This window comes from Myxocyprinus asiaticus, chromosome 14 (assembly GCF_019703515.2).
Source record: "Myxocyprinus asiaticus isolate MX2 ecotype Aquarium Trade chromosome 14, UBuf_Myxa_2, whole genome shotgun sequence".
In the NCBI taxonomy this organism is placed as follows: Eukaryota; Metazoa; Chordata; class Actinopteri; order Cypriniformes; family Catostomidae; genus Myxocyprinus; species Myxocyprinus asiaticus.
The window spans coordinates 26,889,437-26,915,806 of record NC_059357.1 but is presented as its reverse complement, the minus strand read 5'-3'; the positions used below and the strand labels follow the sequence as shown (position 1 = coordinate 26,915,806).

The 26,370-nt window shown below is 37.1% G+C and overlaps 1 protein-coding gene across 3 annotated transcripts in view; it reads left to right on the top strand.

Moving 5' to 3' along the window:
- LOC127451828 (SRC kinase signaling inhibitor 1-like) overlaps positions 1–26,370 on the top strand; it is a 212,628-nt gene that overhangs the window by 107,521 nt on the left and 78,737 nt on the right. For all 3 annotated transcript variants that reach the window (XM_051716796.1, XM_051716795.1, XM_051716794.1), the window contains exons 2-3: positions 8,404–8,433; positions 9,821–10,137. In XM_051716796.1, coding sequence (XP_051572756.1) covers positions 8,404–8,433; positions 9,821–10,137 — 347 coding nt within the window. The remainder of the gene's footprint in view (positions 1–8,403; positions 8,434–9,820; positions 10,138–26,370) is intronic.

Below are 26,370 nucleotides of genomic sequence, written 5' to 3'. Positions count from 1 at the left end.
ATGATGTAATTATTTTCTCACCCTAATGTCGTTCAAAAGCTGTATGACTTTCTTTCTTATGCATAACATAAAAGTATATGCTTTAATACCCCACTCCATCTTTTCAATGTGATGGCAGTTGATAGTGACTCACTTTAAGGATTAAAAAAGGACCCAAAAGTATCATCAAAGAACTCCATGCTACTTATGCATCTTATTTGAAATTTTTTAAAGGATTACTATAGCTTTTGGTGAGAAACAACCTGAAATTTTAGTCATTTTTGAGTGAAACTCTGTATGGACCAAAATATTTCTTAAAATGTTTCACTTTGTGTTCCGCATAAGAAATACAGAAGAGTTTAGGGCAACATGAGGATGAATGAATTATGAGAGAATTACTCTAACAATGGTATTTGTACTATGTACTATTCATGTCAATGTTATAATACTTTCCTGATGCCTCCTCATTACTATGGTTTAATATCTATTGTTTTAATGAAAGAAGACATAGATTCCATTACTCCCCTAATAGAATTTTACTATGAGTTATGAACATATAAAAAAATTTTCACCAGAATACAGTAGTGACTACAGTAGAGTTAAGCCGCTTTTCCACCATCTGGCTTTTCCACCATACTGTTTCTGTTATTTCTGTGTTTGGCAAAACAGTGAGAGTAGTATGGATAGTATGCCATTGTGAACACACCATAGATTCATGAGCGTGGGGCTCGTGAATCGGAGCAATGCTCGATGCATAAAATCAGTCTTTTGAGTTGGTTCTTCTCAATTAATTTGTCTAACATGCAGGCTGAATTGTTTGAAGCACTTTTTCACGCAGTAAAACAGTAACGGGATGCTTTAGAAGACAGAGAACAAAAACAACACCGAATGAAGTGGTTATTTACTTTTATTGAAACAAAACCTGCAACTTCATTCAGTCTTTTGTCAGTGATGTAGAAGGTCATGTGCAAGTGCGTGTGCAGCCTGTGAGTGATTGTCTACTGGAGGTAAAGACATGTTCTAAATAAAAGTGTATCAAAATACTAACCAGGGACTAAAAACAAAATGTTTTTCATTCGGTTCATTCTGAGCAAAAACAGTATTTTTTTCATTCCGGTTCAGAAGTTCCGCAGTCTCCTTTCCAAAAGGTTACCGGTTAGCACAAAATAAAAGAACGGTTAATAACGTTCTTTTAAAAATGATAGTACTCTATGCCAAGAGGTGGGTGAATTACCCATTGCAGTGTTACCAGATCTCGCAAGAGAAACAAGCAACATGGTCTGGAAAAATTAGCCCAAAATAAGCCCCTTGCCTCACCAAAATAAGTGAAAATAAGCAATAATTTTTTTTCCTGTGTGGTGGATTAATCAACATAGAAATCATAACAAGCAGTTAATTAGCAGTTACGGATAATTTTATTTACAGATCTGCTTCTGAGTCAAAACCTGGCAGCATCAAATCTGTATTAATGCATCATATCTTTCAGTAATTCAATGAAGACTTGGAAACAACTGAGAAATGTACTTTTTTACCTCTAATAATATTTTCCTTGTACCTGGATTAGCTGTTTGTGTATATGTAGTAATTATACATAGTTGTTAAATGTGACAACCACAACAGGGAATTAGGCAAAGAAATGTGTGATGCAGCAGTTTCCTTCAGGATCAAAGCACATGTTTCATTTTTTCAGGCAACATGAAGTGATGTAGTTCCAAAAATTTACTGTGATTAACCCTTTGACCTTTAGTTTCATTAAAAAATTATCCGAACAAAATTAACCAGTTATAACCGGTTACTAGCATTTAAAAATAAAGTTTTCACTCCGGAACAATTGAAAATGACTTTGTTCCAGTTTTCAGTTACGTTCTGCTAAAATTTTTGTTCATTTCCAGTTTTCGTTTTTGTTCCTTTAACCATTTTTAGTCCCTGATACTAACATTACATGAAAGGAATAAAAGTATCAAAAATTACCAAGCCAATACCATGTTTACTGGACATGTTCCTTGGAGTAGCCTACCATATAAATACCATGATATATTATAAAAAAAATACCAAAGTTTTACCATATTGTACCATCATTGTACCATGATACTTCCACAGCAGGCTTTTGAGAAAGGAAACTTTGATAAACTTCATCTTGTGCTGTGTAATGTGAAAGGGTGTAAATAAGTTTTATGTCCATAGTTTAATTAATGCTACACAATATATGTACCATATCGTACCACTGTCTCCTTAAGATGATTCGCTTATGTTTTTCTCTTTTGTAAGTCGCTTTGGATAAAAGCGTCTGACAAATGAATAAATAAAAATGTAAATATATGTAGGCTACTAAAGATAATGTTCAAATGATGCTTCTAAAATCACCAGAAATTAATGCTTTGGTGCTGTGTGTGTGTGACTTGAGGGTCTTGCCAATGGGTGCCAAATGGGGTAGGACTGGCACTGGCGACAGCATGAGAGGTAAACATTGGAGTGAGTGCTCTATGGAGGATTGCACTTTTTAGGACTGCTTTCTCCCCTGGTTTTTAGTCTGATAAAGCACAGTAAAGTCACAGCAGCAAAAAGGAAAGCAAGGAGAAAAAGGCAAGTAGTTTACCATCATTTGCTGAGGGTTTGTGCATGCCATCGGACACTAACACACAGAAAAGTAAAAGTTTCCTGACAAGTTAAAAAGGATATTTATTGACAAAATGTTCTGAGTAATACATTGATATTTTATATGAGTTTTAATGAGGAAAGCTAATCTACCTCCATGCCAAAAAAAGGCATGTAGGAAAATAATGTTCTATTCTATTTAAACCATCATCATAAAATCATGAAGATACACTAGACATTATTTTTTTTATTCAATTTTATTAAACTCATCTTAGCGACAAATTGATAATCATGAATCGCCATGTACTAAAGCTATTTCACCAGCACAGTTAAGCATGGTTAGCTAACAGTTATGCAACATTTTTGTAAGTGTTGATATCACTCACCCAAAGCAGTTGATCTTCAAACAAAACACCAATGAACAACTCTAACACAGAGATATTTTGTTGCCTAGTCTGTTAAACTGAATTGATTTTGTCCTCCCTTTTACCGTTCATGCAGCTTATCGCTAATGCTTACACAGTTTAGTCAGATTGTTAGGGTATATTAGTGGTTAAAACTCCCTAGAGCAAGTATCATGCCAAGTGTGTATATGTCCTTCAACAGGCCACTCTCAAAAATATAATGCTACTTCTCAGGAGAGTGTGCGCTTTTAAAGTATTCAATGCTAACAACATTAACAACAAGGTCATTCAATTTAGCCACTCTCCGGGAGCTCTGCTACTGTCTGTTATTGCAGTACATCCTTGATGTTTATTTAAAGCACACCAACAATTCTTAATAAAATATCTGCTGCTTTCAGATACAATTGTTTAAATAATTTATGAATAATTCATTGAGTGGTAATAATGTTTTTAGCCGCAAGCTCGCTGAAAGGGGGCGAAGGGCAAATGGAGAGACCATGGAGACAGTCCAGTTAGTCAGAAGAGTGATTCAAATCAAACTAGACTAAATAGAACTGAGTAAATTATATGATTTTTCTCTAAATGGTGTGTCCATTGGTGTCTGTGACATTTTGGGGCATAGTTTTTTTTTTTTTTTTTTTCAGTTTTAAAGTGACTTATGTTTAAATAAGTCAGATAGACTCTAGTAGGATTGAAAACTTTTTCATGGTCACATGTTTTCCATAGCAGTATTTACCAATAGTGACAGACATTTATATTTGGATTACCTTAATACTGTTTGCCAGTAGTGATAGATATTTATCTTCCTGAGACCCAAGTGTGACTGCTATGTGCATTTTCCATTTCCCTTTTTGATTTGTAACTAGTAGCACCTAATAAAAAAAATAAAATAAAAAAAAAATTTCTAGAGCAAATAGTTTTCCTAAAAATGTATGTCCACATTTGTGGACAGCGAGACTATGTTATGAAATTTTAAATAACACTAAGCTATAGAATGTCAGATTTTCCAAATTATTTATTATGTTTCCAGGTTATTCATGTTTTAGAGATGTTACAGACATTACAGCTAATTTTCTGTAAAGCTGAATAAATAATTCTTATTCAAAGTAATGTCCAGTAATCACCCAATCACTGCCAACCATGTTAAAATAAAATGTAGCATTTTATTTTCAATTAACATTTTTTATTGACTCAAACATATAACAAAGAAAAAAACACAACATATATACATTGAGTCATCATTTAACCCCCACTAATACCCCTCCCCCTCCCCAATCACCAACCCCACCCCGACCCACAAAGAACATCCCTGTGGTCACAAATTGAATGCACACACACACAAAAAGAAAATATAATAATCATATATAATTAAAACTAAACCTCTACCTAGCAAACACATCTTGATCCCCCAGCCCTCTGCTCGATATCTCCTCAAAAGCCACCACCCTCCCCATCTCCGCACACCACTCCGGAAATGAGGGAGCCCCATCTGACTTCCATCCCCTTAAAATAATCTGCCTGACAATCATAATACTGGTCAGGACCCAATTTTTATGTGTTCGTCCCCCAAATTTATGACCGCCCCATCGCCCAGAATACAGAATCTGGGGCAAAACTAAATTTGAGTGCCCAAAACATCACATATGACACTCTGAACCTTCAATCAAAACTGGATCTTAACACACCCCCAAAAAACATGGGTTGTGTCTCCATCTTCTGATTGGCATCGCCAGCAGGTGGGTGTGTCTTTAAGACCAAGCCTATACTATCTAGAGGGGGTCCAATAGAATCAGTGTAAAATCTTGAATTGCTTAAGGCGATCCCTTGCATCTCTAGATGCAGACTTGACATTTTTTAGAATCCTATCCCACACTCCCTCCTCCAATACTAAGTATAAATCTTTCTCACATAATCTCTTGAGAGAAGTTGAAGTTCCATCCCCCAGACTCTGAATTACCAGGGAGTAATAAACTGATGCCTCATGGCCTTTTCCAAAAGCAGTAATCATCTCTCTCAGAGTATCTGCAGCTTTAGGGGGGTGTATGCTACTCCCAAAAACAATACAGAGCAGGTGGCGCAGCTGTAAATACCTATAGAATTGAGATATAGGAATCCCAAAATGTTGAACCAAATTTTCAAAAGATCTCAATACTCCACTCTCATATAGGTCACCGAGTGTAGTAACCACCCTCACAATCCACTATGACCAGCAGAAAGGGGACTTATTAATACATAATTTAGGGTTCAGCCATATGCTTGTGGCAATATTTAAATAAATGTCCGAATTAAACACTCTGGACACTTTTGTCCATACCGAGTGCAAATGCGAGATAACGGGGTGTAACTTAACCTCCCTGTATATTTCCAAAATCTTAAAAAGATAATCCCATTCTACCATATTAAATGCATTTTCAGCATCAAGTGAGATGGCAGCGACCGGAGTCTGATCATTCACCACTGACCACATGATATTGATGAAAAGCCTAATGTTATCAGAAGAGCTGCGGCCCCGAATAAACCCCACATGATCTATATGTATAAGAGATGTCATAACTTTATTTAATCGGTTAGCCAGAATTTTTGACAATATTTTTACGTCTAGCTGGATCAGGGAAATTGGACGGTAACTCTTAAAGTCACTTGGATCTTTGTCCTTTTTAAGAATCAGTTTGCTTAGTCGTCAGTTTAGGGAGTTCTAATGTTTCCACAAAGTTCCTAATATCTTCATCAGTAGACGAAGACGTGGAACTATAAAGATCATGATAAAACTCTTTAAAAGCATTATCAATATCAATGGCTGTGGTAAAAATTTCACCACCAGTAGATTTCACTGAGGGAATGGTAGAAAAAGACTCTCTGCTTTATGTATCTAGCCAAAATCTTCCCTGCTTTGTCCCCCGACTCAAAGTATGACTGTCTTGCCCTGAATAACCAAAGCTCCACCTTCCGTGACAAAATAGTATTATATCTGTATATCAATCGGGTCAGTTCTCTGAGGCCATCAGACAACATTCGCCGTTTCAGCTCTGCCTCGGCACTTTTAATATTCCCTTCCAAATCCACGAGTTCTCATGCTATGGATATTTTGGTGAATGATGCATACTGTATGATCCGGCCCCTAAGAACCGCCTTAAGTGCCTCCCAAGCCACGCCCACAGAGGATACTGAGGACCAGTTGGTCTCCATATAAACATTAATTTCAGCCTTTAACATATGTTGAAATTCAGGATTTTGCAAAAGGGATACATTAAAGCGCCAACTATATGATTTCATTTTCTCCGTATGTGGCAACACCTCTAAACTCACCAGGGCGTGATTTGAGACTAAGATGTTTCCAATTGAGCAATCAACAACAGATGAAATGAGGGACTTAGATATATAAAAAAGAAATCTATTCTAGAATAAATCTTATGGACTGATGAAAAAAATTTATAGTCCCTACCAGATGGGTTCAAAAGTCTCCAAATATCTGTAAGACCAAGATTTTTACACATCCTGAGAACCATCAATGTTGCTCTAGGGGGCTTGCACACTTTTGCTTCACTATGATCAAGGACTGAGTCCATCAAAAGATTAAAGTCTCCTCCCAATATTATATCATGAGGGGTGCCAGCAGCTTGCAACATCCCTTCAAGATCTATAAAAAAGCCCTGGTCATCAGCATTAGGTGTGTAAATATTAGACAAAATCAACCTTTGCCTCTGAATTTCTGCTAAAACAATAATGACTCTTCCTAATTTATCTTTAGTCTGTTTGAGACATTTGAATTGTAGATGTTTACTTACCAATGTAATGACTCCCCTGCTCTTACTCGAGCCAGCACTAAAGAAAACATGTCCACCCCATATCTTCCCAAAATACAATTTTGTATTATAAAATTCTGAATCTATGTACTGATTGCCATTGTCCCATGTCTGCCAAACATGTTGAGTGGTCCAAACATCATCTGCAGCCTGAAACTGAACTTTTGGTTGGATTTTAGGATTAAATGCATTTAGCTGCATAGACAGCTATAGGATGCTGCCTTGCTCCCTTACTCAATGTTTAGTGAATGACTTAACCTCCAGTGTGCTGTCTGTCTGCACTGGTCTCAGAACTGTTCAAAATGCACCTTATTTTCATCCTAACTCCATATAAAGCCTCTGAAAGCTTTTGGATTTATTCTCAATGTGAAAATGCACAGTAAATATATAGGAATGCATTTACTAATGTTCATAAATAGAATCATATTGCACAGGGATAACAAAATTAAACATAACAAAATGTATATTAAAATGAAGCTAAATGACTCACAGATATGTTACAGTTGAAAGTGATTCAAAATAACTATACTGAGGAAATGCGGTGCCAGTGTCCACATATGTAGACATCATGTGCTGACACATGAAAAATGAACGGATTTCTTAAAGCAGCATATCAAACGAAACTAGAGATGCTACTCTTTACAACAAAACAGGTTTCAATGAAAAAACATAAAGATATTTCTTACCAGAGGCAATTTTGTTGGTGCTTAGGAGCACTTCAAGGAAATCGACGGCAAGCTGTTGTGTCACTCGACTCGGTGCGGCAGAAGTTAACCCTTTAAATGACAGTCTAGAGTCTTGTGAACAGTATTCAGTCGGTTTTTATTCATTTAAATTATGCGTTGCGTATAGCAAAGCCAAAATACAACGTCCACGCATGTGGACGCGGGGTCACCCGAGGTTATATTTGCCAAATGCTTATTATCTAACTGTTAGGAAATAGTGGGAATTGCAGAAGAGCTGTAAGCTTTTGGAAATAATTCACCACAAATAACCTGCAATTTAAAAATGGCAAATGTTTTTTTTTTTTTTTTTTTTTAAACAGACTGTGGAATGAATTGTTTAGTAAAAAAAAATAAATAAATGCATTTATGAATGAATGACTGAATGAAGGCACATGCAGTACAGTAACTTGTATTTAACGTTCTGTTATGTTCTGTGTATTTGTAATCTGGGATTTGTGTGTTTGGGGGCTGTAAAAAGACTTACAGTGTGACTTATAAATTCTTGACAGAAGATGCTTTGCAAGGGTTGTATATTAGAACCTTCTAAACTTTTTTTTTTTCTTTTTTTATATTTCACATTTTAGAGGTTGTTTACCAAAAGATTCTGTTTAGACAGCAACAATGTGAGATTCTTGTCAGAAGCAGCTTTTCTGTATTTTGTGAACAAAAAACATCAGGCCTCAGTGTAGGATTTAATTTTTATTTTGTATCATTGAATGAGCAATGTTCCTTATTCCTTTGCATAATACAAAAGAGAAGATTTGGGAATCAATTCTTGCCAGCAGCAGCAAAGGCAATTATCGTGTATGTATGAGAGAGAGGGAGAAAGAAAGAGAAAGGGAATAGGTAGAGAGAATGGGGAGATTAACTGTTCAATGTTTTGTTTGTTTTTTCCAGCTAATGTTGGGGCCTGCTTTCCGAAGCAAGGTAACCACACCCTGCCACTCCCATTTCCCTTCATGTCAGCCTGCCTTTTGCCAATCAGAGCCTCGAACTGGCCTGTCATTTTGTTTTACTGTCTTCGCCGTCACTTGTATGTCAAAGTCCCGTCTTTGCATACTGTACAATGAATGGTGTTGTCTCTGTTAGTGTCAGAAATTTAAACAAATTTTAAGGGACAATATTTAGCCCCAGGAATTGATTGCATATTTTTTTTTCTAACCATTTTAAAACAAGTTGTTCTTGTATGTGAAATACTTCAATTGAATTTCAATTAACTGAAATATAGTTTTCTATAAAATAAAAGTCAGAAATGTACTCACTTATAGCTACGTAAGTTTGATTTTATGCATTGTTGCAATGCAAAATGTGTCAGTACGCAATTCATAACTCAAAGCAGGAAGGCGTTGCATTCTCAACGTTGTCGCAAGGGGCTTATAGCGAACTGTCCTCTTCTGCTGAGAGTTTTCTCTTTCAAGTAAACTATTGTCATAGTGGAGCAACAATCTGAAGAGTATATTGCTGAGCAAGTAAGGTGAAGTCAATATATTCAAAACAACTTGACTGAATAATAACAAATCCAGTCTAATGGCACAGACTCTATCTGTAACTCAAAGGTAACTCTATCGGCCCCTTGAGTACTGAGGATTGTTACCGCCACAGTAACGCAAGGTCTGCGTACCATGTCTCACAGCTTTTACCACTGTGCCCTGATGAACCGGCCTGGCTTCATGAGTTAAGATAGAGGGAGAGAACTAATGATTGCAGTAAGCACTGAAGCTAAACGTGCATTCTGTTTCGACTCTGATCCTCAGAGGCAGTATGGGAATGTGTATGCACATGAGTGCTCCTCTGAGGTTATTTATTTTTAATGCCTTTTTCTCCTAGCTTATATAAATACATTTTTCGTGTGTGTATAAGCGATTGTGCATGCAGAGGTGCGATCCAGCTTGTGTCCTTGGGAGGCAAGAAACGGCACTTCAGATGACAAAGTCAAGACGACAGGCAAAGCAAAATGTAATCTCCTACAGAGAAATTTTGGCTCCATTCTTTTCTGTGATCTATAGCTCAGTGCTTTTACTTTTCCTAAGTTCCCTCTTTTCCTCTAAACCTGAGATCAATAGCTCTGCAGGGAGCAGCCACTCGCTCTTGTGCTCCTTTCTGTTGTATTAAGTCTAACATCTCATCCCATTTCTCTCTCTTCCTCCCCTCCACCCCTCTGTCTCCTCCACTGTTTGTCTGAATTTGTTTGCACTGTTGCATGTTTGTGTGTGATTGTGCATGATTGAATGAATGTGTGTGTGTTAATGCCACACTCCTCACATTCCTTAACTCCTACTTCTCCTCCCCCCCCCCCCCCCCCCCCCAAAAGCAGATCAGGAGCGTGGCGGAGGTCACATGATCTCCACCGATGATTTGGAGTACCCGCGCGAGTATCGGACGCTAGGAAACAGCACACGGCGCTTCTCCAATGTGGGACTGGTCCACACCTCTGAGCACCGGCACACGGTTATTGCTGCCCAGAGCTTGGAGGCCCTCACCAACCTGCACAAGGCTGACATGGAACGCAAGCGGGACGCCTTCATGGACCATCTGAAAAACAAGTACCCACCCCAGCACTCCCTGCCACCCTCTCCATCCCCCTCACACAGCAGCATGAGGGGCAGCTCCGAGAGAAGCGCTCGAGAACAGGTTTGTACAAGGCTCACTGTGATTCGCCAAGTAGGATGTGCTAAACATTTTTGTTGTCTAGAACAATATTCGAGACAATTATAATACATTATTAATATATTTAAATATTTCATATAATTTATATTTATTAAAAAAAATTATATATATATATATATATATATATTTCTTTATTTATATACAGGGTTGGGGAGTAACGGAATACATGTAATGGGATTACGTATTTAAAATACAAAATATAAGTAACTGTATTCCACTACAGTTACAATTTAAATCATTGGTAATTAGAATAGAGTTACATTCAAAAAGTATTTTGATTACTGAAGAGATTACTTTGCATTTTATTGTCATTTGTTTCATTTAATATTTAGTCCTTTAAGATGGAAAACATTTATACATATAAATGATACGATCCAAAGGGCATTTGAACAGCGGTGAAACACTTTCTTATGAAGTGTTACATTCATACGAGCAGACAGAGAAGTACAGTTTGAAGTAAGTTTGGAACAGAAGAAATAGAAATAAACCTTGTGTAAATTGTCAGCTTTATGCTAAGCTAAAATGCTATTTCTAGCCATTTTACATGCACATGTTATCAGGCACAATCATATTTGTTTATCAAGAAAAATTCACGTTGGATCATAATTTATTTTTTCTAGTAAGACCTTTGATATTAGGGCAAAAATCTTATTCTTGATAATAATTTTTGTATTGTTTTCCTGTAAAAATATCTAAAAATCCTTAAAACAAGATCAGTTAGATTTATCTTGTTTTAGAAACAACACTGCATAAGATATTTAGGTTTTTCAGAGAATGTATTTTTAACATGTGTATTTTGTCTTGCTGTACTGTCAGAGATTTTATAGTCAAAACATGTGAAAAAATCTACCAGTGCTGAAGAAGTAATCCAAAGTATTTAGAATACGTTACTGACCTTGAGTAATCTAATGAAATATGTTACAAATTACATTTTACAGCATGTATTCTGTAATCTGTAGTGGAATACATTTCAGAAGTAACCCTCCCAACCCTGTATATATATGACTATTTTTCACTGTTTCACATGGGATTGCCCCACACACTGTGAAATCTCATTGGTCCAAGGTCCTAATCCTCAAACATGTACTGTACAATAAACATCAAATATCTTCATATTGGCTGTGATGGCGTGGCATTATGCAGCAGTTTTGCGTTCAGTATGGACTGACAAATTGCTTGTTGCTGGAAACTTGTATAGTGCCTTCTTGGTGTAACATGGTGAAGGGTTAGGAGGACTATGATTGCCTGATGTTGTTTCAGGAACAACAAAGGATGTTGAACCAGAAACATCTTGTATAAATTACTTTTAAACATGGACACACGTGGCTTTGAAATTATACCCATCTTAGAGGTCTTTAGAAGGGGACCATTGGCAAAGAGATACATAGAGCCTACAAATACATAATCTCCTCAGTCACTGGTAGTATAGACTGCCCTCTCCTTTCACACAGCTTGAGAGAAACTGTCAAAATGACAGTGAACCAGACATGTACAAACATTTTGTTCTGTTATTCAAAAAATCCCATTCACATGCTGGAGGATAGTGAAAGCGCTGTCGCACTGTGAATGGAACAGCTGGTTCTTATGGAAGAGGGTGAAGTAATGTTGATTCCAAATATGGATGATGCATCAAGCCATCATCAGCCAATCAGCTGTGTTCATGAGAAAGGGAGAGAGAGAGACACAGGTAACAGGAACATTTACCCTAAAGTCATTTAAAATGTTCTTTTAGAGGGATGAGTGTTTAAAAAGAAAATGTATTGCTTCAGTCCTCTAATTATACCAATCATCCCTTTATCTCTCCATCTTTATATCCCCTATGAAAATTATTTAACCCTATGGTGCATGAATTATTCAATCTTAATTTTTATCTTAATGCTTTATTTTGCTTCAAAACACTCTTCAAACCCATTCCTAATCCTTTTTTTTTTTCTTTTTTCTTTTTTCATTATACATTTTGAGAAAGTTGTGCTGTAAAGAGTGGTAATCTGCAATTTTTACCTTAAGGAGCTATTTCTACCTTATCTAATGCTTAACTACCTGAGACCCGAGCGTGACTGCTGTGTGCATTTTCTATTTCTCTTTTTGATTTGTAACTAGTAGCGCCTAATAAAAATGCAAAAAAAAAAAAAAAAATAGAGAGCAAATAGTTTTCCTACAAATGTATGTCCACATATGTAGACTTTGGGACTAAGTTGTGAAATTTTAAATAACATCAGCCTATAGAAAATCTAAGTTTTGTTATCAAATTGTTTATTATGTTTCCAGGAGTGTTGGTTATTTATGTTTTGAGACGTTACAGACATTACATCAGAAATTAGAATAAATTATTCTGATTCAAAGTAATGGCCAGCATCATTCAATCACTGCCAACCTTGTTAAAATAAAATGTAGCATTATAAATTCTGAATCTATGTCCTGATTACCATTGTCCCACGTCTGCCAGACATGTTGAGTGGTCCAAACATCATCTGCAGCCTGAAACTGAACGTTTGGTCGGATTTTAAGAGTGAATGCACTTAGCTAGATAGACAACTATAGGATGCTCCCTAATCAGTGGATGACTTAACCTCCAGTGTGCTGTCTGTCTGCACTGGTCTCAGAACAGTTCGAAATGTACCTTATTTTCATCCTAACTCCATATAAAGCCTTTGAAAGCAACATGTTTCAGCTTTTGGTTTAACCAAAAGGGTAAATATAGGGTTTCTAGGAAAATATGCAATGAAGTACACATTAGTGTACGTTGTGTTTGTCAGCGTGGCGTTTTGCGATAAATCGATCAAACTGTAATTTTCTATGATTCTGTCGGGAAATACATGTGCGTGACATAAATATGCAGTGAATACATGAGCGAGAGAGAGAGAGGATTGGATCAAATGAGAGAGAGAAAGTAGGGGAGGTTGGGTGAGAGACAGGTGGAGTCCATGGTTGCTAAGGCAACACCGCACTTATATGGAAACTGGTGATATCATATTGCAAAGGTCAGGCTGTAAAGAGAGAGAGAGAGAACAAGGAAGAAAGAGAGAGAGAGATAGACAGAGAGGGTGAAAACGTAAAAGCAGAGAGAGAACCGATAGAACAGGAAAGGTTTTGAAATATCCACACCTCTTAAGCGAGACACATCACTGGAATTCCTCATTTATTTCCCTATCAGCAGCCTTTGCCATCGGCACGGGAGGAAAATGGAAAGGGGTAGGGGAAGTGAAGGAGAGGGGGGACAGATGAGTGCAACGGTGCGCAAACGGCGACAGGAGAGTTAATTACCCTCTGCCAGTATTTTCCGCGACTTCAGCAGTGAAGAGTTAAAGCAGGCAGCCAGTAGCCAGCCGATGCTGTAATGAATTAAATAAAGAACCCTGCCGTTGCATGTTCCGGAGAGATAGATAGAGAGCAATAGCAGGACGAAGAGAATGAGTATTCTGTACACCTGAGAGCCAGCTGGCAACATTGACTGAATGAAGGCATCTCGTTAGTGTGCTTGTGTGTGTGCAGGGAGTACGCGCACACTCACACACACGCACACAGGTGCAGGTGAGATTCACGTTGATGGCTTTTATTTGTTTGGCTATTGTGAGCGTGGTTGTCGTAGTGGCAACAGGTAGATGGACAGTTCCTGTGTTTGTCTTGCAGGCGTGTATGGCTGAGTGTAGGTATTTATGTATGTGTGCATGGATCTGTGTGTTATACCGCCTGTAAATAATGTTTTTGTGTGAATTGTTTTTGTGAGAGAAGTAAGGGAGAATGTATGAATGGATGCATTTGTATGCATGCGTGCATGTATGTGTGAGAGAGAAGGAGAGGGCTGTTTTGCATGCAGATCATGTGGTGTATAGCTTCACTAGGCTTCTGTCTTTCTGTCAGTAAACCTGCAGCTCCAGTGGACACTGGATGTAAACTTGCTGGTTAGACAAATGTTTCTCAGGTGGAGACTAATGCTGGTCACAGGACCAGATGCAAGTATTTAGGCCTGATTGTTGTTTGTAGTGCACATTAGGGATTTTATTAGTTGACAAAGGTAAAGTGTGTTGTAATGCTGATGTATAGGTAGACATGGTGGCATTTGAGCTACAAACATGCCACTACTTTTCTGTTGCTTGCTGAAGGTGGTGGATATAATGGGGCTATACTGTACACTTTTAAATATTTTACTTTTTCACCCTAAAGTCCACTTACAACGCTAGTCAAGGTTTCTTGCACCAAAAATTTTGTAATTTAGTAGTACATAACCATTTTCACTCTTAGAATTAACCTGCCTGTTTATGCTAAGGTACTTTTACAACTTCTGTATGTAAATTACCTGTGTTGTGATTGGCTAACAACAATATACTGGCTTATCAGGACGGGCCAAGCTGCTAAATAAATGGACACATGTTAAAGGTGCCATCATTCATTTTTTGCTAATTAAAGAAGTGAATTGTAAATGAAAAACTACATAATTATTATTTTTTAAATCACTTTAAAATTAGATTAAATCTTGCCGGTGCAATGTTGAGCTCGCATGACCAGCTGACCATGAATTTGGCCAATTTCCCTGTTAGTCAAGACAAGCCAAAGTTTATTTATATAGCACATTTAAAAACGACAGAAGTTGACCCAAAGTGCTGCACAATTTGAACTACATAAATATATAAACAAATAAAAAATATAAATGTACATTTTAATAAAACTCAATTTGGTCAAAAGCTAAAGAATAGAGATGAGTTTTTAAGCTCGATTTAAAAGTTTGAATAGAGGGAGATGACCAAATGTGAAAAGGCAGACTATTCCAGAACTTCGGAGCCACCACAGAAAAAGCCCTATCCCCTCTAGATTTGCACTTAACAGATAAAAGAGGCTGATCACTTGACCTAAGCAACCAAGGAGCAGAGTATGGGTGAAGAAGTGTAAGTATTGGGGAGCAAGACCATGGAGGGCCTTAAAATCAATCCTAAACTTGACTGGTAGCCAGTAAAGAGAGGCTAGTATGGGAGTGATGTGTTCCCTTTTCTTGGTTCTTGTCAAAAACCTAGCTGCAGCATTTTTAACCATCTGTAAACGCAAGAGGGATGATTGGGACAGACCAAAGTAAAGAGAATTGCAGTAATCAAGGTGAGATGTAATCAGTGCATAAACTAAAATTTCTACATCCTTTTAGGTTGAACTTTGGCTATAGATCTCAAGTGGTAAAAATGACTTTTTATAACAGCACTGGTCTGTTTTTCTAAATTTAAAGATGAGTCAAATATAATGCAAAGATTTTTAGCAAAGTTATGTACATTGGCAGCTAATGGACCTAAGTGATTACCAAGCCCAGCAATGGAAATGGGAGAACCTAGAGTAATAGCTTCAGTTTTTGTTTTATTGGATGCTTTAATTAAGGAATATGTCACAAATATGTCTTTTAAATAGGGTATTTCTACTATGGCATCAGTAACCGAAAGCTTTTGTCCGATGCTGCATCAAAACAAATAGGTGTCAGTAAAAAGTAAAAGACCTTCATTGTATCGGCCAGCAAACCATAAACAAAAAAATTTACTGGGTGCACCTTTAATGTGTATATGGTTATTAAATAACCAACCTGGTCTCATGACAAGTCGTAATAATAGAACAAGATTGCGAAATCATACACAACTGTTCGACTTTTACTCCCATGGAATAGAGAACAAACAAACATTTATTAAAAGTTTAACCTCAAATTCAACTAAATATATATATTGAGTTTAACTATTATATTTAAAACATTATTTAAACAGTTCTGAAAATAATAGGCAAAGTATATAAAAAAATAAAAATATCAAGAATCTTTTTTAGGATTCTCTGATATTTGTCAAAATTGCCAATAAAGCAGACATGACGTATTAGTCTGTAATTACAATGGAGCAGTTTCTGAGACCAAAATTCGAATCCTTAAGTTTCAGGGGTCAAACCCAAAAGACGACGAAGTTTAGAATGAAATTTACATGGACAGGATCAGCTGATGCACCACGACCTTTGTGTCATTTGTCAGGAGATTTTAGCTAATGACAGCATGCGATCTGCTAAACTTTGCAGAAACCTTGACACCAACCATGCTGAGGTAGCAGGAAAGCCTCCTGAGTTTTTCCAAAGAAAACTTCAAGCCTTTCAAGGTCAGAAAAAAGTTGTTGGAGAATTTGTCAAATTAAATGTAAAGGCCACTGAAGTTTCATATCACGTTGCGCTGCGTATTGCCGTACATACCATCTTCTGACTGGTTTGACTGAGATGGACCGTTATTGGAATTTCTAATTATTATGTTCTTTTTTTATTGTTGTTGTTGCTAGGAACTAGCATTGTTTTTGTTCCATTTTGCACCATAATATCAAACAATTGTCTGAAAATCTGTTCAGATGAGTTTGTGTGGGGGTGGGGGGTGCCATCCTGTACGTTGTGTCAGAAGGGAGGCCCACTGTCTTTGACTTTGAAATCTCCTGGTCTATAGCAATTATGATTAGTTTAAAAGTGTTTTAAAGACAAAGTAAAGTTTTCCACAAAAAAATAAATAAAAAAATAAAATAAAATGAATTGTACTTTTGACAAATATGTTAGATTTGATGTACACTTAAGATTTTTCACTGGCCTAGAAAAAGCATTTTTATGTTTAGATCAAATTACTGGCCGAATTCTACTAACTTTAGCTCAGTAACCCCTGTATTATCTGACACTTTTGGCTTTGGAATAAATAAACCATTGGTGACAAATACACCTATAAATAGGGTACTACTACAGTTGCGTCAGCAATCGAAAACTTTTGTGAAAATCAAGCTGTTGCGTGATGCTGCATCCAAGCTGATACGTGTTGGTATGAAGTCCAAGAACACTGTCATATCAGCCAGCAAAACATATAGTTAAGAAAAAAAAAAAGCTTACTGCACCTGTGTATGTAATGTGTCTAAGGAGTTCACAGACTATGCATTTTATGCTAGACAAAATCAAGTCTGACATAAGATTACAAGATTGCTTTGGTTTGAAAATGCTGCTAGGGGGACATAAATATTAGGTCCTTAAATAGGCACTTAAATCCAAAGCTGTTCCCAAGGTACACTTTATCCCCCTGGATTGGCCATTTTTGAGAACTGCACAAAAGGCTTTACTTTGTCCAGGCTAAAGCTCAGATCCAGAACACCTCCTGACAGCAATGCGTCCATCTGCCACTGAGTAGTACCTGTCATCAGGTAACCTGTTCCTCTATCTGACCCACTTCTATCTGCAGGGGCACAGGGAATCAATTATTACAAGAGCCAGGGCACAGAAACCAGTTTAACCTGCTCTATAACAGAATAAAGGCTGGATCATCGGAGAAGGGCAGGTCAGTTTCCCAGAAATCAACCTGCTGTAAAAACAGCTCAAACCAGCCTAAGGCGGTTAGCTGATCTCACAGACAGGACAAGCTGTTCAGACTGGTCTGTTTAGAGAGGGTTTGGGCACTTGTCAGGCTGGGAGACCAGCTAAACACCATCTTAGCCAGGTTGGGAGACCAACTAGACCAGCATAACACCATGTTTTCCAGGCTGGGAAACCAGCTAAAACAGCAAATCACCTTAGGCTGGTTTAAGTTGAATTTCAGCAGGGCAGTAGCACAAATACACCAACTGCTGTTTTATATTTTCTTTTTGGAGAGAAGAGAAGGTTGACCCTGGTGCAATGTGTGTATATGCTGGTGTGTTAGCTTTTGCTGTGTGTGTGTGTGTGTGTGTGTGTGTGTGTGTGTGTGTGTGTGTGTGTGTGTGTCTGCGATTGTGATCCATAAGGCAACCTAGTCTCATAGAATTAACATTATTATAAAAGATTTTTTGCAAACTGACATTTACATGCCAAACTCTACATTTCGCTGCAGTTTCCTGGTGAAATGAACACTAGAGGTGTTAGAACAACTGTGTGTTTTATTTACTTTCACACAAATAACGACTACAGCGGTTGATTATGAATTTATAAACACTTATTTTTTACTCTATTACTCGCACCCTGCTATGTTGCGATATCGAAACACCTTTACCCTAACACATCATTTAAAAAAACAATACATTTTAACACTTGTATTATAGACCCACCTACATTTACACACATATTAAAATGTGATTAACTTCCACAGTAGCTCACCTAAAAGAGTTGGACTTTGGACTCGGAAGACTGCGGCCCGAAGCCAGTCAAGCACACAAGCTGACACGTGAGGCGAAAGTGTCATAGAATCGACACGAGATGACATTGCTTCAAATTAATTCCTTTCATGTCGTATTTCATTTTAAAACACTGTTGGTTAGGTTTAGGTGTTGGTTAAGGGTAAGGATGTCTCATCTGTTCACCTCTCATTTGCTTTTTTAAAACACTATTGGTTAATTTAGGTTCAAATGTTAGGTTAGGGAGGTACGTTACTCATTAAAACCCCTACTAATATTCTCCTGAAAAACCTTGTCTGATTACGACACTTTCACTCGCTTTTGGCGCCCCCTGCTGGACAGTCCAAAAGGAAACTGCAGCTAACCGTGCAATGAAGCTCGTAATTTTGTTTTGCAAAAATTTTGCTACAGTCACGTAATATTCATGAGACCAGGCTGCTATAAGGACAGGTTTGTAGTAGTGCTAATTAGGGCTGCATTTAATCTCTGCATTGATCTCAAGTTCAATGTTCAGTAGATGAACTACTCGCAGGGCAAAGCAGGTGAACACACTAAATATATTTTACTAGGGGTGTAATGCTGAACAACTGCTATATGAGTAGTGAGTTATACACTATGGACTCATACAGTATATGCTTACAATCTTGTATGTGGGTTCAACAGCATTTTGGCTTTTGTTTAAAAATATATTTAGCTGATGTTTAATTTTTAACTTGCATTGAACTCATTAAACAATCAATAATGTGTTCATGGCATCCATCCAGCTGAAGGTCTTCTAATGAAGTGTTTAATGAAGCAAAATACTCCGAAACTTGGCCTTGATCTTCTCCAAGACGAGTGTGGGCATGGTGGCATCAAATATTTACAAGTTTTAGCATTGTACATGACATGTTTGCCTTGAAATTAAAGATTAGTTTGATATTAAATTTGTAAATGTTTATAGGTCACAAGCTTTTCTATAATGTATAAGTCTCCCTCTGCAGATGTGTGTGCACAAACATACAAACACATACTCTCATATAGTCAGTTCACTATGTAGTCTAGACTGGCAAATGAAATCATAAGTCTTGATCGATCAAAATAGGGTTCTTAAAATAAGAGTCAGTGTGCTAAGTTTTATCCTAAGAATGCGTGTTTGTGTGTGAGTGTTAGCATTTTTTAGGTCTTTGTCATTTAAATTTGTGTGTGTCTACAACTGTAGTTTGGGGACAGAAGAGTCCACAAAAGTGATCTAAATCTGACAAAACTTCCTTCCCTTTGTGGTCATTGGAAGTTGTCTTTGGGCTAGGGTGTGTGTTAAGGTATGTCTATAGTGACTATAATAAGCTTTATATACAAACCATATGACTAATGACCTCCCCATGTTAGGGTTAGCGTTAAGTTTAGCCAACCTGAAGTCATGGAATTTACAATATCTGTTTTCCCCGTAAAGGCAAGATCTGCTCTGACCCGCCTCGACAAAACACATGAGCGCACACACAGACCATTCATACTCTGTTATATTCTACATTGTTTATTTTAGAGGAACTGAGACAGACACCAAGAGAGAGAGATCGTTAGAGAGAAAGCGACAGAAAGAATGTGACCCAGAGCGGCAGACAGACAGAGAGACATTAGAATGCTAATTTAGCTAGTATCATCTTTGTGTAAAAGTGAAATTCACAGATGAAATGGGAGAGGTAGGTGAGAACACTGTAGACAGCTGACCAATTTTAGTATGATTGATAGGTCTGGGAAAGTAGCCAAGGAATGAGACAGAGGGGATCTGTTTAATTAATTAATTTCTCATTTGCTGCAATCCAGTCAGTCAGTCAGAGCAGCTGATGGACGGCTGCAAGATGAATAAGGATAAATCCTCTAAATACTCTCCTTTAGATGGCCAACCAATACAGAAAAGCTCCATATGACGACTCAGACCGAAGGAATCATCATGTTCATACAGCTGCAGAATACAGTTGTCAGTCCTGTATTTGATTGCTTAATATGGTTACTTTCACACACAGTTTGGTTATTTACAAGTGTGACAACCGCATTTTATAACCAAACTGACACTTGTAAATTTTCAGGACTCACAACCACATTTTCGGCAAACTCATGCTGTGTGAATGGAACCGTATTGGACAACTAGTTGTCAGTAATTAAGCAATATCACATGAGCAAGACTGCGATATGGCCCTACATTAGCACTGCTGTGATTCGGCAGGCATGAGGCTGAATGCCGTAGGTAATCACAGCAGTGCTTATTTAGGGCCATATAGCATGACTGCGATTTGTGATATTGCTTATATACAACAGTTCAATGAACATGTACATTGTAAAGAATTTGAAAAAAACGCATTTGTGCATGGAACTACATTCTTTCGCAACGGATCAGAATCTGCCATTGCTGGTTCAAACCAAATGATGCATCCAAGCCTCTCAAAAACATCACTTCAGAAATATTAGCATCATGGCTTGGGCTGTTTCTAACATGTTATTGGAGAAACAAGGATGTGTGTGTGTGTATGTGTGTGTGTGAGAGAGAGAGAGAGAGAGTTTTTGAGTTTTACAAACATTTTATTAAAACAGTTGTTCAAAAATAGAACAACACACTACATAATTATAACTACCTTAATTCACATATAAATAACAAATCATCATTAAGTACAGAACACATACCGACATCATAACACCATTCAGTCTTAAAAACATTAATTGCATTCATCAGTTTGTAATAATTAAAATCAACAAGAATTCTTGATTTGAACATATTTTTAAAAACTGATACAATGTGCTGTCCATTTTCCTGTTCTATTTTATTTCTTCTGGAAATGTAAATCGCAAGTTTGGCTTGACCAACAATAAAGTTCATTAGTTGACACTTATATTTCTGTAATCTACTATACTTGAAGCCCAGTATGAAACATTGCTTTGTAAAAAAAAAAAAAAAAATCCCTAATAAAGAAAATGAAAAGTCTAAGAGATCAAAGAGTGGAGAAAGTCTGTCACAATTCATAAAACAATGAAATATTGTTTCTCTCTCTGAACAGAAAGGACAATTATCACTTATAATGGGATTCATTTTAGTCACAAAAGTGTTAACAGCTATAGCACCATGCAAGATTCTCCACTGAAGATCATCTGCCCTTTTAGTCAATGGTGGTTTGTATAGTACTCTCCACTCTGGTTTAATTTCCTCCACCACTCCCAATTTGTCTCTCCACACTGTGTAAGCTCTGTCTTTTAACACATGTTTATTGATTACCTTCACAATACATCTGTATAGCACCTTTCCTTTAACTGTACAAAAATCAACATATTCATTTTTACTCAGACACAACAGTGGACTATTGTAATTGGGTTTTTCAAGATCAGGTATAATTCTGATGTCTGGGAAAAAGCCATTAGCATCAGGGGAAATATCGTCCATACTGTATCTCCCGAGTAGAGCTTTCTCTTTTGAGTTTAAAACCTCATCCAGTTTGTCTAGAAACGTTCTAGCAAATCTCACTGATCTTATACCCAGATGTAAAGCTACAGTTTCTGCGTCTTTTAGTCCAGGTCCTGCTTTGTCAACATTATCTTTCAATTGTAGTAATTTCTTTGACAAAAGTAAGTCTTTAAGCCCTGGAATGTCATCTCCTGACACATCGAGGCGACCTCCAAAAACAACAGGTTCCTCAAGCAACCAAAAAAGTGATGTAGCTGACTCTATCCACTGATGCTTAAAAAGTCTCCACACTTTAAAAAGATTTTGATAAAAATAAGGTAATCCAGTAAAATCCAGAAAAGTATGATCCATTAAGTACAGTGCAGCATGAAGTCCCAATCTGCTCATCCCACGTAAAATGCTTTGTGCAAGTGGCTTCCACACTAGACTTTGAGGTCCCATTAGTAATCTCTGAATGAACTGTAAACGATAAGTTGCCCCTCTGTTGACAAGATTAACCAGACCTTGACCCCCTTCATCTCTTGGCAGGAAAAGAACACTGAGGGATCCAGTGCAAATTGTCCCAGAAAAAATTTACCATCTCTCCTTGAAGCTTTGGTAAAATCCAACAGGCGGATCTACACAAGCAAGTTTATGCCATAGAGAGGATCCCACCAGGTTGTTGATTATAAGTGTGCGACCTCTATAAGACAGTTGGGGAAGTAGCCATTTCCATTTTTGTAAACGTCCTTTGATTTTCTCAAACATACAATCCCAATTCTTTTGAACATAATCATTATTACCTAAAAAAATTCCAAGGTATTTTAATCCACATTTCTTCCAGATTAAACCTCCAGGTAAATTGGGAGGTCCTCTATTCCAATCACCCATTAAAAGGGCCTCACTTTTTTCCCAGTTGACTTTTGCAGAAGAAATTATTTTAAACTTGTTAACAATAAGCTCCAATTTTTTAACATCATCAGATCCAGATATAAGAACAATTACATTGTCAGCATAAGCAGAAAGGTGTAAAGAAACATTACAGTGTGGCATAGTAAACCCAATTAACTCTTCTTAATTTATGAAGTAGAGGTTCAATGGCCAGCGAGTATAACATTCCTGACATAGAACATCTCTATTCGATAATATTTTATAATCTGCACACAAAAGAGATATCGGTCTCCAGTTACTTATGTTTTGGAGATCCCCCTTCTTGGGTAACAGAGTAATTACGGCCCTTCAACAGCTTAGTGGTAGCAAGCCTTTGTTCAAACTATCATTAAGAACAATAAGGAGATCTTCACCAATCACTGGTCAGAAAATTGTATACAAATCAACAGGTAGCCCATCGATGCCAGGAGTCTTCCCATTATCCATACCCGTCAGAGCTGCGTATAATTCATTTAGTGACAGAGACTGTTTAAGCATAGTATTAGACTCCTCATCTACCTTTGGAGGATCATTAAAAAAAGTTGAGTCCTCATTTTCTCATTGAGACAGTTCACATTTATATAAATCTGAGTAGAATTCAACAGCACGTTTGCGTATTTCACTAGGCTCAGTAAGCTCTTTTTCTGTGTCAGAGTGTAATGAGTGAATGATACGACTTTTGACCGTTTTTATTTTTTCTAAATTGAAAAAAATTTAGATGGTGCATCCGTTTGTGTGATACTTTGAAAGCGTGAACGGATTAGCACCCCTTGTGCTTTTACACCCAATAAGCCAATTAACTCTTTTTTGGATTTACTGCTTTCAAAACATTCACTACAACCTGTAGAAGCTGTTGTACCCAAATGTTCCACTATTTCATTTTCTAACTCCTTCATTGACTGGGCAATTTCCTTAGTAACATTAAGAGTGTACTCTTGACACAATTGTTTAATATGAACTATGCCACAATCCCACCATTGTTGTAAGGAAGTATAAAACTGTTTTTGTTCTTTAAAATTTTCCCAGAACAAATTAAAAATGTCAGTAAACTTCTTATCATTTAAAAGTGACGTATTAATATGCCAATAAGCACTTTTTGACTTTACAGAATTAACAACAATATGACAAATAACTGAACAGTGATCAGAAAAACTGACTGGAATTATTTTGCAGTCTCTAGCGAGATTTGCTTGAAAATTAAACACATAAAACCTATCAAGTCTTGCCATAGAAATAAGATTATCTCTACTATGTGCCCAGGTATATTGTCTGCTCTTATGATGCACATTCCTCCAAACATCACATAAATAAAAAGTGCTTATTAATTGTGTGAGAGCTTTTTGTGAGTCAATGTGTGGCTCTAAGTGATTCCTATCTTATTTATCATTTTCTGTACAGTTAAAATCTCCACCTAGGAACAAAAGTTCTTCTAAATTTAAGTCTTTCAAAACAGTACTAATTGTATCTAGAAAAACAATTATTTCAGCCCCCTACATAAATATTTTAAAAAGTCATTATAACACTTTCAAACTTGGCTTTGACTTTTAAAAAACGGCCTTTAACTATTTCTTCTATTTCACAAGAAATTGGTAGTGAGTTCCTAGAAAATAAAACAGTTACACCTCCGCTATTAGAAGACATATGATGGCATATGATTGAGAAAAATGTGACCATCCCATTCTCTTTTAAATCACTATATGATTCTTGAATGAAGGTAACATAAATACGCTTTTGTTTTATAAATTCAAACAAACACATTCTCTTCTGACTGTCTCTGGCACCATTCAAATTGAGAGTTCCAATTTTAAAATCTCTCATATTAAATTGTGTTTTAAAGAAACAAAAATAAATAAATGAAACAGTCAGAAAAGCAAAGACTTCTACCAGAAAAATAAAATGACACCATATTTTGTTTTTCATCTTAAAGGATTTGCTTTTTAAGTTTACTCACAATTTTCCTAAGACGGCAAAGGCACCTTCTTTCATTAAAAACCTTGCGTCTTTAAATTTGAACGGTCAGGGAAGTAATCCACAACCTGAGCTCCAGGTAGACCTTTAGTCTCTTTCAAAAATTTGCTAATTTCCTCAACTTTACTGCCATTTCATTTTGTGATGAAAGATAAGAACAGTCAGAAGTATTAGAATCCGTAGAATCACCATCATTGTCTGAGACTAAACTTTCAGGACAAGCATGTATCAGATGGCCAATTTTGCCACAACCAAAGCATTTCATTATAATTTCAGACGTAGCATAAACTGTATAGTTAAAGCCCTCGACTTTAACATTAAAGGACAGGTTAAGCTCGTCAGCATTGTTTTTCAGAATCATATAGACCTGTCTCCGAAAAGACACTACATGTTTCAGCAAGATGTTTTGCAGCCAAGAGCAGTTTTCCTAATGGGAGAGACTATCTTACCAAAGCAAGACAATTCTTTAGCAATACTTGAATCAGAAACAAACGGAGGGACGTTCGACAGAATAACCTGTCTGGAAGGGCTACTAAGAGGGAGTACAGGTGTAAGCACATCATTAATTACGACTCCCGTTTGAACAACCTCATTAGCTTTTTCGATCTAATTTAAAAATAAAACAATCACGTTGTTCATCATAGAAGTGGAAACAATGGAGTTATAACCCACCACATTACCAACCACTAAAACACACTCCTCAACACTGGTTTTACATAAAATTTTAATCCCATGATGCCGAGTTAGACTATCACAACTCGTAACACCTGGAGCAGTCATGCTTCCCGGTAAAAAAAGATGCCGGGAACAGACACCCACAGCTTTCTCTAATGAAAAACAAAACTAATTTTTTTAAATAACACACAAAAAAACATAAAAAAAAACAATACAATAACACACAAAGTTAGAAAGAATCACATGCAGACTCACCACACGCTCCACTCACTCGCTCAGCAAACACTCGCACATGCGCACAGAGAGAGAGAGAGAGAGAGAGAGAGAGAGAGAGAGAGAGATGGAGTGTGTGCGATCACCTGTTGATGATGCTGTTAGTCAGCTTTCTGAAGATAATGTAGTTTTGGAGAAATGCATCTTATTTTCTCAGTGGAAAAATAGCCGTCCAAGCAGGGGTATTCCTCTCTATTTCGCGGTAGCCGGTGCGCAAGTGTCTTTCACTATAGAAACCGCAATCTCCTCCGCCATTTTGTCCTGTAAGAGGTAAGTGCTTGAGTTTGTGTAATTAATCAGTCTGTTGTGTCTCTCAGCTGTGATGAGCCTTAATGCTGAAGTTGCTATTTCCTAGCTTTGGTAGTGTAGTAGTAATATGAGCGATCACGGAGTGTTGTTAAATATAAACACTGAGTGATGCTGACTCACTTCACGTCACCAACTGGCTCATATTACTTGCAAAAATAGTCTTTTGCCTCCACCTGCTGGCTAAAATAAGGTATGTCACAAAATTAAATGTAAAGAGACAGATGGCTCTTAACACATCTGCACTGCTCTTACACTTCAGTTTAGAATGGCACGAACACAAGCAGAGTGATACACACAGTGAAGGGTCCGAGTGCTGATGGTGTGAGATCATCAGTACTAATGAAACGTCTCTTGTCCAATCAGATTCAAGGACCAGAACCAACTGTTGTATATTGTCATATAATATGAGATCCACGCTGCACATGCCTGATGTTAATCATGAGTGGTTTCGGTAACTCATGGAGACAAAGATATAAGCTGTGTGTCATCCGAAGGTCGAGATGCTGCCTGCAGATGCAA